The sequence below is a fragment of the Coregonus lavaretus genome (assembly GCF_964263955.1).
Source record: "Coregonus lavaretus genome assembly, contig: HAP1_SCAFFOLD_1874, whole genome shotgun sequence".
NCBI lineage: Eukaryota > Metazoa > Chordata > Actinopteri > Salmoniformes > Salmonidae > Coregonus > Coregonus lavaretus.
The window spans coordinates 1-16,665 of NW_028157949.1; the positions used below are offsets into that span (position 1 = coordinate 1).

Genomic DNA, 16,665 nt, shown 5'->3' on the forward strand with positions numbered 1-16,665 from the left:
TATCCTAAATACCAGGCATAGAACAGCATGAACCTCTCAGTTGACAACACCAGGGCATCATGAATATGTGTGTGTTGACTGGGTTGGGGGGTTTCAGGTTGGAGAAGTGTGAATCTCTTTACAGGGGAGCAATAGAGAGGGACTAAGAGGAGGGTGAGAGAATGAGAGCGGGGAGGACAGCAGTAGGTGTGCCTCTGTCACACACACCTCATATATATAAACCCTGTCAAACCTGTCACTCTTCATATGTATGTGTTTCTGTGTGTGTGTAGTCCACTGCTGTACCTGCCTGCTAGCTGGAGTGTGTTTGTGTCTATGTGTGTTTCATACACATGTTGGACTATGACCTTGGACTACCTTTGGACTACCTGGGTTTTAGCTATAGCAGACTTTCCCTGTTTCTTACCTGAGGTAATTTACCTGGCTTTCACCTGTTGCCGAAGCTCACCAGGTTTTTCAAAGGTACCGTCTCATACCTGCTGGAGTTAAGCTGTCTCCGGGTGTTGACCTGTGTATATCTGACTGACTGGGAGTTACTACCTCCTCTCATCTGTTGGAATTCACCTGTTAGAGGGAGCTCAGCACCTGTTAGAGGGAGCTCAGTACCTGTTAGAGGGAGCTCAGCACCTGTTAGAGGGAGCTCAGTACCTGTTAGAGGGAGCTCAGTACCTGTTAGAGGGAGCTCAGTACCTGTTAGAGGGAGCTCAGTACCTGTTAGAGGGAGCTCAGCACCTGTTAGAGGGAGCTCAGTACCTGTTAGAGGGAGCTCAGCACCTGTTAGAGGGAGCTCAGTACCTGTTAGAGGGAGCTCAGTACCTGTTAGAGGGAGCTCAGTACCTGTTAGAGGGAGCTCAGTACCTGTTAGAGGGAGCTCAGTACCTGTTAGAGGGAGCTCAGTACCTGTTAGAGGGAGCTCAGCACCTGTTAGAGGGAGCTCAGTACCTGTTAGAGGGAGCTCAGTACCTGTTAGAGGGAGCTCAGTACCTGTTAGAGGGAGCTCAGTACCTGTTAGAGGGAGCTCAGTACCTGTTAGAGGGAGCTCAGTACCTGTTAGAGGGGGCTCAGTACCTGTTAGAGGGAGCTCAGTACCTGTTAGAGGGAGCTCAGCACCTGTTAGAGGGAGCTCAGTACCTGTTAGAGGGAGCTCAGCACCTGTTAGAGGGAGCTCAGTACCTGTTAGAGGGAGCTCAGTACCTGTTAGAGGGAGCTCAGTACCTGTTAGAGGGAGCTCAGTACCTGTTAGAGGGAGCTCAGTACCTGTTAGAGGGAGCTCATTACCTGTTAGAGGGAGCTCAGTACCTGTTAGAGGGAGCTCAGTACCTGTTAGAGGGAGCTCAGTACCTGTTAGAGGGAGCTCAGTACCCGTTAGAGGGAGCTCAGTACCTGTTAGAGGGAGCTCAGTACCTGTTAGAGGGAGCTCAGTACCTGTTAGAGGGAGCTCAGTACCTGTTAGAGGGAGCTCAGTACCTGTTAGAGGGAGCTCAGTACCTGTTAGAGGGAGCTCAGCACCTGTTAGAGGGAGCTCAGTACCTGTTAGAGGGAGCTCAGATGTGTATCAACAAGCGCTTCTCTCTGCTACTGGAGTTTACCTGTGTGAAGGAGTTTACCTGTCTGACTGGAACACCTGTTGGAATTCTGACCAACTAATTAATTGGAGCTTCTCTCTCCTACTGGGGTTCACTTACCTGAGAGTAGAGACCTGCATCCTCCAGCTGTGTGTGTGTGTGTGTGTGTGTGTCAGGATGATGGAAGAAGTGTCTATCAGGGTGGCGTTTGACGTCCACATCGTAGACCAGATGGCCGAGGAGGAGATACTCGCCTGCCTGATGGCCGAGTCTATACCCAAACACACGGTAAGATCACAAGCATTATACAACCATAACACAACCATAGCCAAACACACGGTAAGACCACAACCATAACACAACCATTGCCAAACACATGGTAAGACCACAACCATAACACAACCATAGCCAAACACATGGTAAGACCACAACCATAACACAACCATACCCAAACACACGGTAAGACCACAACCATTATACAACCATAACACAATTGCTGCTGTGTCGTAGAGCATGTGGTCATACAAAAACAACAACAACAATAAGAACAACAATCCTATACTGCAGTATCTATAGGACAGCCCTCTATTGGCCATGCAGACTAAACTCTTGTACCATCTCCCCTGCTCTAAAGGATGACATTCACAACAAGGACCAGGGTTACTAAGCATTTGCACCAGGTGTAAAGATTGAACCTGTTGTTATCTTTTTAGGAGGTGTGACTGTTACATATGAAAATGATTTTCTTCCATGCGTTCTCTCTCTCTCGCTCTTCTCTCTCGCTCTTCTCTCTCTCTCTCTCTTAATTCAATTCAAGGGCCTTTCTTGGCATGGGAAACATATGTTTACATTGCCAAAGCAAGTGAAACGGATGAACAAAAGTGAAATAAACAATAAAAAGTAAATATTACACTCACACAAGTTCCAAAATAACAGAGACATTTTAAATGTCATATTATGTCTATATACAGTGTTGGAACAAAGTGCAAATAGTTAAAGTACAAAAGGGAAAATAAATCAACATAAATATGGGTTGTATTTACGATGGACTTTGTTCTTCACTGGTTGCCCTTTTCTTGTGGAAACAGGTCACAAATCTTGCTGCTGTGATTGCACACTGTGTTTTTTCACCAAATAGATATGGGAGTTTATCAAAATTGGATTTGTTTTCGAATTCTTTGTGTGTCTGTGTAATCTGAGGGAAATGCGTGTCTCTAATTTGGTCATATATTTGGAAGGAGCTTAGGAAGTGTCTTCTCTTCTCTCAATAGCAAGGCAATGCTCACTGAGTCTGTACATAGTCAAAGATTTCCTTAATTTTGGGTCAGGTATTCTGCCACTCTGTACTCTCTGTTTAGGGCCAAATATAATTCTAGTTTGCTCTGTTTTTTTGTAAATTATTTCCAATGTGTCAAGTAATTACACTACCAGTCAAAAGTTTGGACACACCTACTCATTCAAGGGTTTTTCTTTATTTTTACATTGTAGAATAATAGTGAAGACATCAAAACTATGAAATAACACATATGGAATCATGTAGTAAACAAAAAAGGGTTAAACAAATCAAAATATATTTTATAATTGAGATTCTTTAAATAGCCACCCTTTGCCTTGATGATAGCTTTGCACACTCTTGGCATTCTCTCAACCAGCTTTACCTGGAATGCTTTTCCAACAGTCTTGAAGGAGTTCCCACATATGCTGAACACTTGTTGTCTGCATTTCCTTCACTCTGCGGTCCGACTCATCCCAAACCATCTCAATTGGGTTGAGGTCGGGGGATTGTGAAGGCCAGGTCATCTGATGCAGCACTCCATCACTCTCCTTCTTGGTAAAATAGCCCTTACACAGCCTGGAGGTGTGTTGGGTCATTGTCCTGTTGAAAAACAAATGATTGTCCTACTAACCCCAAACCAGATGGGATGGCGTATCGCTGCAGAATGCTGTGGTAGCCCATGCTGGTTAAGTGTGCCTTGAATTCTAAATAAATCAAAGACAGTGTCACCAGCAAAGCACCCCCACACCATAACACCTCCTCCTCCATGATTTACAGTGGGAAATACACATGCAGAGATCATCCGTTCACCCACAAAGCGTCTCACAAAGACACGGCGGTTGGAACCAAAAATCTCAAATTTGGACTACAGACCAAAGGACAAATTTCCACCGGTCTAATGTCCATTGCTCGTTTTTCTTGTCCCATGCAGGTCTCTTCTTCTTATTGGTTTCCTTTAGTAGTGGTTTCTTTGCAGCAATTTGACCATGAAGGCCTGATTCACACAGTCCCCTCTGAACAGTTGATGTTGAGATGTGTCTGTTACTTGAACTCTGTGAAGCATTTATTTGGGCTGCAATTTCTGAGGCTGGTAACTCTAATGAACTTATCCTCTGCAGCAGAGGTAATTCTGGGTCTTCCATTCCTGTGGCGGTCCTCATGAGAGCCAGTTTCATCATAGTGCTTGATTGCTTTTGCGACTGCACTTGAAGAATCTTTCAAAGTTCTTGAAAGTTTCCATATTGACTGACCTTCATGTCTTAAAGTAATGATGGACTGTCATTTCTCTTTGCTTATTTGAGCTGTTCTTGCCATAATATGGACTAGGTCTTTTACCAAATAGGGCTATCTTCTGTATCTTCCCCCCCCCACACCTTGTCACAACACAACTGATTGGCTCAAACGCATTAAGAAGTAAAGAAATTCCACAAATTAACTTTTAACAAGGCACACCTGTTAATTGAAATGCATTCCAGGTGACTACCTCATGAAGCTGGTTGAGAGAATGCCAAGAGTGTGCAAAGCTGTCATCAAGGCAAAGGGTGGCTACTAAATATATTTTGATTTGTTTAACACTTTTTTGGTTCCCAAAAAGCAATTCCATATGTGTTATTTCATAGTTTTGATGTCTTCACTATTATTCTACAATGTAAAAAATAGTAAAAAATAAAGAAAAATCCTTGAATGAGTAGGTGTGTCCAAACTTTTGACTGGTAGTGTATATTTGTTTTCTCTCTCTCTCTCTCTCTCTCTCTCTCTCTCTCTCTCTCTCTCTCTCTCTCTCTCTCTCTCTCTCTCTCTCTCTCTCTCTCTCTCTCTCTCTCTCTCTCTGTCTGGATCAGTTAGATTCCTGTCACTCAGACTTCATATCACTCCATCTCTGTTTGTGTGATATAACTTTCTCTCAATCAAACTTGGTTGCTGTTTATGTATGATGAGCCTGTGGACCTTTTTCTCACTCAACCTTGACTGTTGCTGTTCTACAGGTTCCCAGTAAGAAGGCCAAGCTGAGAGAGAACCAGCCGCAACAACAGAATGACCACATAGACAGATACCAGGTAGGACCAAACCGTTAGCACTATGATACGTATTAAACCTAACCCCTCCCTCCCACCTCTACCCCACCACCCAACAATACACAGATACCAGGTACAGCAGAACCCCACCCACTATCACTACTCCCCTCCCCACCTAAACAGGTAGCACCACCATGCACCTCCCTTACACCCAAAACCAGCACTCTCTCTCTTTACCCTCAAATCCACCGGACTGTTTGTTCCACATTCTAGAGCAATCTATAGGGAGAACCTAACTGTGTTCCATGTTCTGTGCGTTCTATGGCGGTAGAACCTAACTTTGTGTTCTCTGTTCTGTGTGTTCCTGCAGAGGGAGAACTGTCAGCTGCAGCTGGCCAGTGTCCGTCTGGAGCAGGAGAATGATGTTCTGGCCCACAGACTGATCACCAGCAAGATCTCCCTGAGGACCGAACTGGACCAGGTACACCACTCAACTACCCACATCAACCCCACATGAACCCTTAGCCCCCTACTTCCTAGTCACTCCCCCTAGCCCCCTACGTCCTAGTCACTCCCCCTAGCCCCCTACCTCCTAGGCACTCCCCCAGCCCTCTAACTGTAGGCACTTCCCCTAGCCTCCTACCTCATTTGCACTTTCCCTATGGACAATAACATTTTCTACACTCTTAGAAAAAAGAGTTCCAAAAACGTTTTTCGGCTGTCCCCACAGGAGAACCCTTTTTGGTTCCAGGTGAAAAGGGTTTTACATGGAACGCAAAAGGGTTCTACCTGGACCAAAAATAGTTATTCAAAGGCTTCTCCTGTTTAATGTTCTAGATAGCACCTTTTTTTCTAAGAATGTAATCTAATCTAGCGCCTACCTCCTAGATACTCCCCTGGCCCCTATCTCCATAGGCACTTGTGTAGACAGACAGACAGACAGACGGACGGACAGACAGACAGACGGACGGACAGACAGACAGACAGACAGACAGACAGACAGACAGACAGACAGACAGACAGACAGACAGACAGACAGACAGACAGACAGACAGACAGACAGACAGACAGACAGACAGACAGACAGACAGACAGACAGACAGACAGACAGACAGACAGACAGACAGAGAGAGAGAGAGAGAGAGAGAGAGAGAGAGAGAGAGAGAGAGAGACAGACAGACAGACAGACAGACAGACAGACAGACAGACAGACAGACAGACAGACATCTGAGTGTGTTGGTGTACCCACAGGCGGAGGACAGAGTGGATGAGCTGACCAAAGAGCTGCTGAAGACCAGAAAGAGATTGAAGGACGCGGAGGTAGAGAAAAGAGGGAAGGAGGAGGAGGCTGCTCAGGTAATCTCTTCTATTCTATCCATCCGTCCTGTATGTTTACATACTTCCATGTATGGTAATAATGTAATATTGTATTCTATTTATGGTAATAATGTAATATTGCATTCTATTTATGGTAATAATGTAATATTGTATTCTATTAATGGTAATAATGTAATATTGTATTCTATTTATGCTAATAATGTAATATTGTATTCTATTTATGGTAATAATGTAATATTGTATTCTATTAATGGGTAATAATGTAATATTGTATTCTATTTATGGTAATAATGTAATATTGCATTCTATTTATGGTAATAATGTAATATTGTATTCTATTTATGGTAATAATGTAATATTGTATTCTATTTATGGTAATAATGTAATATTGTATTCTATTTATGGTAATAATGTAATATTGTATTCTATTAATGGGTAATAATGAAATATTTAATTCCATGTATGGACATCTATTTACCGTTTCACAGTTGAAGGAGGTGTTAAGGAAAGAGCTGGACAAAGCCGATCCAGAGGTGAAGAGGAGCTCAGGCATCATCTCAGACTACAAACAGGTGCAACACGCACGCACACACACACACACACACACACACACAAACACACACAATCATAATACTATGTTGTTCCCTCTGTCTGTCAGATCTGTTCCCAGCTGACCAGTCAGGTGGAGAGACAGCAGGCAGCACATCAAGAGGACCTGGACAAACTCAGGGTGAGGATGAATACTGTATGGCACCATCTGATGATGTCACAGTTTGACAATCACACAGTTTAATGATGTAATTGGTTCTGTATGGATATCACCCCTCACTCTGCATGTTCATGATAAAACACTTTTGAACTTTCTCTTGTCACACCCCTCCCACCCCTCTCCTTCCTCTCTCAGAATGCTGTGCTGGCGTGTTCTCGCTGCCGACAGGCTCTAGATTCTCCTATCATGGAAGGCTCCGGTTCCACAGCCCCGGACCAGAGAAGTATCAGCACCAGAGAACCAGACCAGCAGAGAGACCAGGAAACAGAACAAGACCAGCAGACTACTGGTAGCAGGGAACAAGACCAGGAGAAGGTGTGTCTGAGTGGCCAGGTCACAGAGCTGGAGAAGGAGCTGGCCCAGACTAAACTACAGATGGTGGAGGCCAAGTGCAAGATCCAGGTCAGCTTATAGCATACACTACACACTTCAGAGTGTACACTACACACTTCATAGTGTACACTACACACTTTAGAGTGTACACTGCACACTTCATAGTGCACACTACACACTTCATAGTGTACATTACACACTTCATAGTGCACACTACACACTTCAGAGTGTACACTACACACTTCAGAGTGCACACTACACACTTCAGAGTGTACACTACACACTTCATATTGCACATGTTCACAGTACATACAGTGGGGAGAACAAGTATTTGATACACTGCCGATTTTGCAGGTTTTCCTACATACAAAGCATGTAGAGGTCTGTAATTGTTATCATAGGTACACTTCAACTGTGAGAGACGGAATCTAAAACAAAAATACAGAAAATCACATTGTATGATTTTTAAGTAATTCATTTGCATTTTATTGCATGACATAAGTATTTGATCACCTACCAACCAGTAAGAATTCCGGCACTCACAGACCTGTTAGTTTTTCTTTAAGAAGCCCTCCTGTTCTCCACTCATTACCTGTATTAACTGCACCTGTTTGAACTTGTTACCTGTATAAAAGACACCTGTCCACACACTCAATCAAACAGACTCCAACCTCTCCACAATGGCCAAGACCAGAGAGCTGTGTAAGGACATCAGGGATGAAATTGTAGACCTGCACAAGGCTGGGATGGGCTACAGGACAATAGGCAAGCAGCTTGGTGAGAAGGCAACAACTGTTGGCGCAATTATTAGAAAATGGAAGAAGTTCAAGATGACGGTCAATCACCCTCAGTCTGGGGCTCCATGCAAGATCTCACCTCGTGGGGCATCAATGATCATGAGGAAGGTGAGGGATCAGCCCAGAACTACATGGCAGGACCTGGTCAATGACCTGAAGAGAGCTGGGACCACAGTCTCAAAGAAAACCATTAGTAACACACAACGCCGTCATGGATTAAAATCCTGCAGCGCACGCAAGGTCCCCCTGCTCAAGCCAGCGCATGTCCAGGCCCGTCTGAAGTTTGCCAATGACCATCTGGATGATCCAGAGGAGGAATGGGAGAAGGTCATGTGGTCTGATGAGACAAAAATAGAGCTTTTTGGTCTAAACTCCACTCGCTGTGTTTGGAGGAAGAAGAAGGATGAGTACAACCCCAAGAACACCATCCCAACCGTGAAGCATGGAGGTGGAAACATCATTCTTTGGGGATGCTTTTCTGCAAAGGGGACAGGACGACTGCACCGTATTGAGGGGAGGATGGATGGGGCCATGTATCGCGAGATCTTGGCCAACAACCTCCTTCCCTCAGTAAGAGCATTGAAGATGGGTCGTGGCTGGGTCTTCCAGCATGACAACGACCCGAAACACACAGTCAGGGCAACAAAGGAGTGGCTCCGTAAGAAGCATCTCAAGGTCCTGGAGTGGCCTAGCCAGTCTCCAGACCTGAACCCAATAGAAAATCTTTGGAGGGAGCTGAAGGTCTGTATTGCCCAGCGACAGCCCTGAAACCTGAAGGATCTGGAGAAGGTCTGTATGGAGGAGTGGGCCAAAATCCCTGCTGCAGTGTGTGCAAACCTGGTCAAGACCTACAGGAAACATATGATCTCTGTAATTGCAAACAAAGGTTTCTGTACCAAATATTTAGTTCTGCTTTTCTGATGTATCAAATACTTCATGCAATAAAATATAAATGAATCACTTAAAAATCATACAATGTGATTTTCTGGATTTTTGATTCCGTCTCTCACAGTTGAAGTGTACCTATGATAAAAAATTACAGACCTCTACATGCTTTGTAAGTAGGAGAACCTGCAAAATCGGCAGTGTATCAAATACTTGTTCTCCCCACTGTACTTCATAGTACATACTCCTTAATGCACAGTACACACTTTTATGTGCACAGTACACACTCCATAGTGATATATGATGTGTTGTGTTGTCCCCTGTGTAGGAGCTAGAGCACCAGAAGGGGGTGCTGCAACGTGATCTCCAGACAGCTAGGAACAGCTGGCTCAGTAAGACTGTGAGCTCCATACGGTCAGCCGGAGGGGGCCTGCAGAGCAGCAGCCTACCCAGGGGGAGAGCCTCGGCGATGGGGCGTTCTCTCCATGGCCTTCCCCTCTCAGCCTGGAGTTCCAGGAGACTGTCATGGGCCCCCAGGGAGGCCCGGGGGGGAGACGTCTGACAGAGAGATGGAAAGGAGGGGGAGAGACAGCAAGAGGACAGATTGAGGGTTATTATGATGTTGAGAAGTTCAAGATGCAAGAATTTACTTAGACATTCTGTGGAGATTTTATACCAAGTATTTATTGGATCATGAGCTCGTAGGTTCATCTAACAAACGGACATGGCTTTGCCCTTCGTCAGTTGAACTAACTTGAACAAAGGAAACACTCTACCTTATATACCTTCTATTACCCTCTTCCTGTCATACATCTGGTAAGTCTCCATGGGCACTCCCTGTCTTTGATGTTCATCACTCTTTACCCCAAGTCACTATCCTGCTCATCACTCATGCTATCCTAAACATCACTAATCTACCTTGACATAAGGAATGTAGACTTCATGACCCCAAACCACTTATCTCGTAACTCTACCTCTGTCCTCACAATACTATGACATGACATCATTACAAGGGTATACATATATGTATTGGAATGATTATATATGTCTCTTGGTGACTGTTTGTTTCTGCATTCTAGTCCCTATTTTGGTTTTATTTGTTTGTGTAATTTTTTACTTTCAATATTTTCTTGTACAGGAGTATTATGTGTGTTTTATGTATTACTTTGGCTGCGTTGGGTTGTCCCTTTCATAAAACGTGTGAATAACTGAATCCAATTATCAAACTGTACTTTCCAGTGCTAACACTCCTTTCTGCATGCACACACATGCAAATGCAAACACACACACACACACACACACACACACACACACACCAACTTCCAGACAGACACATGATTATAAAAATCTAACAAAAAAATGTGGTGAATTTTCTAAACTCTTAGAACAAAACTCCAAACTGTTAACACTTTTAATGCACCCAGTCTTACATTCAAAACCTTTCGTTGTAAATACATGTTTTGATTTGATTGTGATTTGATTTGTTACATAATAGTACGTCTCTGATCTTGTCAATATCAGATATTTTTCAATCTTACTGTGAAGTAAAATCATAATAGTCATCATCATAGTAGTACATTCGAGTATATATCATACTTTTTATGTTTCTACTTTACAGACATACATTTTCATTAAGTAGTTCTCGAAATCTGTAGTAGACAAACCAGTTCACATGTAAAGTCAGCCAGGTCACCCGTGATACAAGTCAGTATTCGACATCCATCCATGTCTGAGGATGTCGTGAGATGACGTGGAAACCGGCCACTAGGGGCAACAGTGAGCACTGTTACCTTCAAGTAGGTTTCGGTTTTCGTAAGCATCTGCCTCTGATTCCAAAGGTTGGAAGTTCAAATCCAGCAATAGAAAGTTGTTTTTGAGATTGTTTCCAGCCTATCCCAAAACTGAACCTTAAATACCTTGAAATTTGACGTTCGCAAACAACTTCGAAATTTGACGTTTGTGAAACATGGATGAACGTCTAATTCTGAAGTGAGACTGTGAGAGCTAGTTGTGTAAGGTATAGGTTTACCAAACATGTAACTGATTATCAATTTAGATCAGTCTGATTAAGTAATAATAATATTATAATAATAATAATAAGAAATATAATATCAAGTAATAGTAAAATGTATGTTAACAAAAGAGAAGAAAATCATATAAAAAGTTAGCATTATATTGTGAAAGGCAATTACGTTATACGAACATGTATTGCAATGTGAAACATATTTCTAGATGAAACACTGATTAAGTTTGGTGAAAATGAGACTATGATTTTGTGTGTTGTACTTAGTCAATTGAAAATCTGCTTAAAGTTTTGAAACAACTGCCTTTTTGATGATCTGTTTTGAGTTTTGTACAAAGAGTAGTAAAAATGTACCACATTGCCTACTTGTGAAAATTGCACCAAAGCGATAAATAAAACTGTAAATCATCTTATAAACAAGGACTTTATTAATCACATTGAATTTCTTTGTACTTAGTCAAAATAGACGAGACAGAATGGAGCACAGATGAAGGGAACAAGTTGAGCTGCGTCTTAAATGACACTCTATTCCCTATAAAGTGCAATACTTTTGACCAGAGCAACATAGGACTGACACATAGGATTCTGGCCAAAATAGTGCATTATAGGGAATAGATTGTTATTTGGGATACTACTTTTATGTTAGACAACAAACCCCCCATTACACACACTAGGGTCACGTTCAGGACAGGAGGGGGCAACATACTGAAAGTAAAGCTGACACGATTCCTATTTACTCTACATGTCAGATAGAGACATGTTTGTTCAACATACAATACAACGTTCCACAATCTGAATGTGCTCCGCTGAATGAGGCAAAAGCTTCTGTTCTCTCTCTCCTATTTCGCTGTTTATCCTTTTCTCCTCTCCTCTTCTTACAAACACTTAAGAACATAGAAGTTGCAGGTCGTCCCACGCGGACACCCGCACAGCGTTCCGACACGTGCACCCTTGCGAACAGCGCACTGCTCGCCCGCGTCACACTGAAAACAAACAAACAGTTAATTTTTTTAATTTGATGATGATGATGATGATGATGATGATGGTGTGGCATCTGTCTCCATACTATTTGATTCTGACACATCTACGTCGGACTTCCCAGAACCAGATTAATCCTAGCAACTCCTAAACTATATAGAAAAACACGCAATATAAGGCTAGACTCAATGAAGAAATAAAATGCCTGACACAGACAGGTTAACTACTTCAAAAACGGTTGATAATAGGACTTTAACCACTTTAAAATGGTTGACCATGTCTATTCTTACCGACGGCAGCCAGCCGAGCTTCTTCTCTGATAACGGCATCTGTTTGTTCTTCAGTTTCTCCAGAACCTCTTGCAAAGCTTCAATCTACATGACAGAGAAAAACAAAAACGATGGGCAGATATAGATATAGCTAGAAAACAAGTAAAAAGAGAGGGATGCATAGGCTAAACTAACACACTGACAAACGCACAAACCAAACAACTTCACAAACATAAAAAAATTAAAACTTACCAGATCCTTCTCTTCTTGCGATTTGTGGGGGAACTCTAGAGCGCGAGTCTCAAACTCCAATGAGGTGTCGCCTTCAGCGAGACAGAGACACGTGCAGCAGGAGGCGGCGAGGAAGAGCAGTAGAACGCTGGCCATGGTGCTGAAACAATCAGAAGGGATGGAGATACAGCGGAGCCTCTGCAGGTGGTTAGCAGGGGCTTGGTGAACACTGGGCGGGTGAAGTGGGCTATAATTCGGGGTGATAGACGCGGGGGCTTGATTTTATAGAGTTTGCTGACATCATACAGCTACTGTAATATGTATGACCACTGTAATATGTATGACCACTGACATGAGCCGAGCGACAGAGGTAACCACTGACCGGAGAGCGTCACACGCACATACACGCGCCAGAGGATGATGTGATGGGGAGGCGTTGTCTGATAGAACACCTCTGTTCACCTCTTTCCAATAATCACAGGTCACAGCCCCTGGCTGTTGAGACCAATCTTTAATCAGCATCCAATTTCCTCTTGGGTGTGTGTGTATGCCTAACCTCTCATTTGGTCATTTGGTCCAGGATACCTGTGTACACAGTGAGCAGGCCTGAGACTCTACATCACAGGCTAATCTCATCAGACCACTTAAAGAACACACGTCTCTCTCTCTCTCTCTCTCTCTCTCTCTCTCTCTCTCTCTCTCTCGCTCTCGCTCTCTCTCGCACGCACACGCACACGCACACACACAAGACTATTTCTCAAGCAAGAATTCTGCTTGGGAGTGGTTTAAGTGGGGAGGGGAAAACTGAAAACTAGCTGTTATTGGCAGAGAAGTTTGGAACTCTCTTTGTCTATTAATCAATTTACCGCATTGTGATGTCACCATGGAAAGCTGAAACTCCCGCCCATGCAAACCTGCTGATTAGAAGGTCCTGTGTAGATTATATTTTCAACCAGCAACTATCAGGAAATAACGCTGATCGTTTCATCAGCTGTTGTTGTACAATACAGGGGCGCAACTTTGGTTTTAGAAATGGGGGGGACATAATAATAATAATTCTTATATTTGTGTTTTTATCAAGTCTGATAAACACTCCAAACAGCCTACCCGACCGCTCGGAGGCGTCCACATGGTCCTAAAGCACACCCAGCCTCGTTTCGTATCACATTCCAATGATAAAACTGGGGGGGGGACAGAATGTGGGCAGGACATGTCGTCCCCCCCCCCCCCCCAGTGAAAGTTGCACCCATGGTACAATATGATATAAAACACAGGAAAAACTGAATGTTGACTGCACTGGGCCTTTAAAGTTAACCTTTTGATCCAGTGCAACCCAGCTGAACCAAAGTAGTCAACACTAGAAAATAAAGATAAGTCAGATATGAAGACAGCTGTGTTGTGTGGGCATTTGTGCATGTGTACTTTTGTGTGTGTGTGTGTGTGTGTGTGTGTGTGTTCTATTTGTCTGAACAGGATTCTTTTCAGATATCAGCACCTGCTAATATCATTGGAACTAATCCAATATTTACTGATGTTCGTTGGTTGTTGGTGGATTTCATGCCTAATACTTTGAATACATAATTATTGGTGAACTATATTAGCTTATGACCTGAAGTGACTTATTTACTTGATGTCATAAATCCATACTGCCAAGATTTGTCTGACAGTCACTGGCATGTAGCCTATCCTAATTTATGCTGACAGTGTTGTTGTTTGCCTCGACAGTGTAAAGACACAACACATCAGTTGCAACCTTGCAGGTGACTCAGTTTCCAATTCCCGTTACTGTAGGATAGTATTTGACTCATTTAGTCATTTAGCCTATAAATCCACATCTAGAAGCCTATTTAACTACAGTACTAGGCACAAAGGTTAGAATTGGGCCATTTCGGCCTCATGGCAAGCTTGAGGTACAGTATGTTCCAGCTTTAGCTTTCAGTCTTTTCTGTCCCAGAACTGGGGCCCAGAGTTTTTCTTTCTGTCTTTTCTGTCCCAGAACTGGGGCCCAGAGTTTTTCTTTCTGTATTTTCTGTCCCAGAACTGGGGTCCAGAGTTTTTCTTTGTCTTTTCTGTCCCAGAACTGGGGCCCAGAGTTTTTCTTTCTGTCTTTTCTGTCCCAGAACTGGGGCCCAGAGTTTTTCTTTCTGTCTTTTCTGTCTCAGAACTGGGGCCCAGAGTTTTTCCTCTAGTCTATTTCAAAGCAGGAGTTTCTCTCTCTGAGGTATGTGGAAAACCAGTAGAATGTAGCCTTAGTATGCTATTTATTGCTTGTCTTTCCTACCAGGTGTCTTTCATACCATAGTTCAGGACAGATACCAGGTATGTAGAGGCACAATGCAGACAACCGGTTAAGGAGGACCATTCGTTGTTATCTTTTGTTGAATGTAATAAAATGTATCGTTTAGACCAAGCATTCTGATTGGTCAAAGGGCGACCAAGCCATGCCAATGCTGACATTATACCATAACTAGATGGAATCCCACACTACCTGAACTTTGAAATCCTGTGGTTGAACAAAGATTTTACCTTTCACGAAAAAAGACACTTGAGAATGTTCTGATATCAAAGTAGCATTGGTTGCTGTTCATTGGTTGCTGGTGGACTTCATGCCTAATATTTTGAAGACAATTATTGATTAAATATATTAGTTTATGACCTGAAGTGAATGATTTACTTGACACTGTTGTTGTTTGCCTCGACGGAGTAAAGACACAGCACATCAGTTGCAGTCTTACAGGTGAGTCAGTTTCCAATTCCTGTTACTGTAGGATAGTGGTTTTTCTTTACAGTTAGTCATTCCTGTTACTGTAGGCTAGTGGTTTTTCTTTACAGTTAGTCATTCCTGTTACTGTAGGCTAGTGGTTTTTCTTTACAGTTAGTCATTCCTGTTACTGTAGGCTAGTGGTTTTTCTTTACAGTTAGTCATTTCTGTTACTGTAGGCTAGTGGTTTTTCTTTACAGTTAGTCATTTCTGTTACTGTAGGCTAGTGGTTTTTCTTTACAGTTAGTCATTCCTGTTACTGTAGGCTAGTGGTTTTTCTTTACAGTTAGTCATTTCTGTTACTGTAGGCTAGTGGTTTTTCTTTACAGTTAGATTAAACATCTAGAAGCCTATTTAACTAGTAGGCATAAAGGTTAGAATTGGGCCACTATACATACAAAAGTATGTTGACCTTTTCCAACAGTCTGACTTTGAACATCTGTAAGAAAACCAAAATAAGGGAGACATACAGTTGAAGTCGGAAGTTTACATACACCTTAGCCAAATACATTTAAACTCAGTTTTTGACATTTAATCCTAGTAAATATTCCCTGTCTTAGGTCAGTTAGGATCACCACTTTATTTTAAGAATGTGAAATGTCAGAATAATAGTAGAGAGAATGATTTATTTCAGCTTTTATTTATTTCATCACATTCCCAGTGGGTCAGAAGTTTACATACACTCAATTAGTATTTGGTAGCATTGCCTTTAAATTGTTTAACTTGGGTCAAACGTTCCGGGTAGCCTTCCACAACCTTCCCACAATAAGTTGGGTGAATTTTGGCCCATTCCTCCTGACAGAGCTGGTGTAACTGAGTCAGGTTTGTAGGTTTGTAGGTTTGTAGGCCGCTTTTTCAGTTCTGCCCCCAAATTTTCTATAGGATTGAGGTCAGGGCTTTGTCATGGTCACTCCAATACCTTGACTTTGTTGTCCTTAAGCCATTTTGCCACAACTTTGGAAGCATGCTTGGACCCATTTGCGACCAAGCTTTAACTTCCTGACTGATGTATTGAGATGTTGCTTCAATATTTCCACATAATTTTCCTTCCTCATGATGCCATCTATTTTGTGAAGTGCACCAGTCCCTCCTGCAGCAAAGCACCCCCACAGCATGATGCTGCCACCCCCGGGCTTCACGGTTGGGATGGTGTTCTTCGGCTTGCAAGGCACCCCCTTTTTCCTCCAAACATAACGATGGTCATTATGGCCAAACAGTTCTATTTTTGTTTCATCAGACCAGAGGACATTTCTCCAAAAAGTAAGACCTTTGTCCCCATGTGCAGTTGCAAACCGTAGTCTGTCTTTTTTATGGCGGTTTGGAGCAGTGGTTTCTTCCTTGCTGAGCGGCCTTTCAGGTTATGTCGATATAGGACTTGTTTTACTGTGGATATAGATACTTTTGTACCTGTTTCCTCCAGCATCT

At 42.8% G+C, this 16,665-nt stretch overlaps 2 protein-coding genes across 2 annotated transcripts; one reads left to right on the forward strand and one right to left on the reverse strand.

Annotated features, from left to right (window-relative positions):
- The first annotated feature begins 244 nt into the window (after positions 1–244).
- On the forward strand, positions 245–10,189 carry LOC311124612 (rab GTPase-activating protein 1-like). Its single transcript, XM_084198727.1, has 8 exons — positions 245–1,853; positions 4,827–4,898; positions 5,227–5,337; positions 6,108–6,212; positions 6,683–6,766; positions 6,853–6,924; positions 7,099–7,365; positions 9,307–10,189. Exons 1-8 carry the CDS (start codon positions 1,743–1,745, stop codon positions 9,538–9,540), a joined length of 1,056 nt encoding a protein of 351 aa, XP_084054853.1. The 5' UTR covers positions 245–1,742; the 3' UTR covers positions 9,541–10,189.
- Positions 10,190–11,876: 1,687 nt separating this feature from the next.
- LOC311124613 (cocaine- and amphetamine-regulated transcript protein-like) lies at positions 11,877–12,635 on the reverse strand (the record flags this gene model as incomplete). The annotated part of the gene is made up of 3 exons (XM_084198728.1): positions 11,877–11,984; positions 12,270–12,353; positions 12,501–12,635. 3 exons carry the CDS (start codon positions 12,633–12,635, stop codon positions 11,877–11,879), a joined length of 327 nt encoding a protein of 108 aa, XP_084054854.1.
- Positions 12,636–16,665: the final 4,030 nt, after the last annotated feature.

Coding starts and splice junctions, on each gene's coding strand:
- LOC311124612 (XM_084198727.1), top strand. CDS start 1,743: ATGATGGAAGAAGTGTCTATCAGGGTGGCGTTTGACGTCCACATCGTA. Junction 5,338..6,107: donor TGAGGACCGAACTGGACCAG/GTACACCACTCA, acceptor GTGTACCCACAG/GCGGAGGACAGAGTGGATGA. Junction 7,366..9,306: donor AGGCCAAGTGCAAGATCCAG/GTCAGCTTATAG, acceptor TCCCCTGTGTAG/GAGCTAGAGCACCAGAAGGG.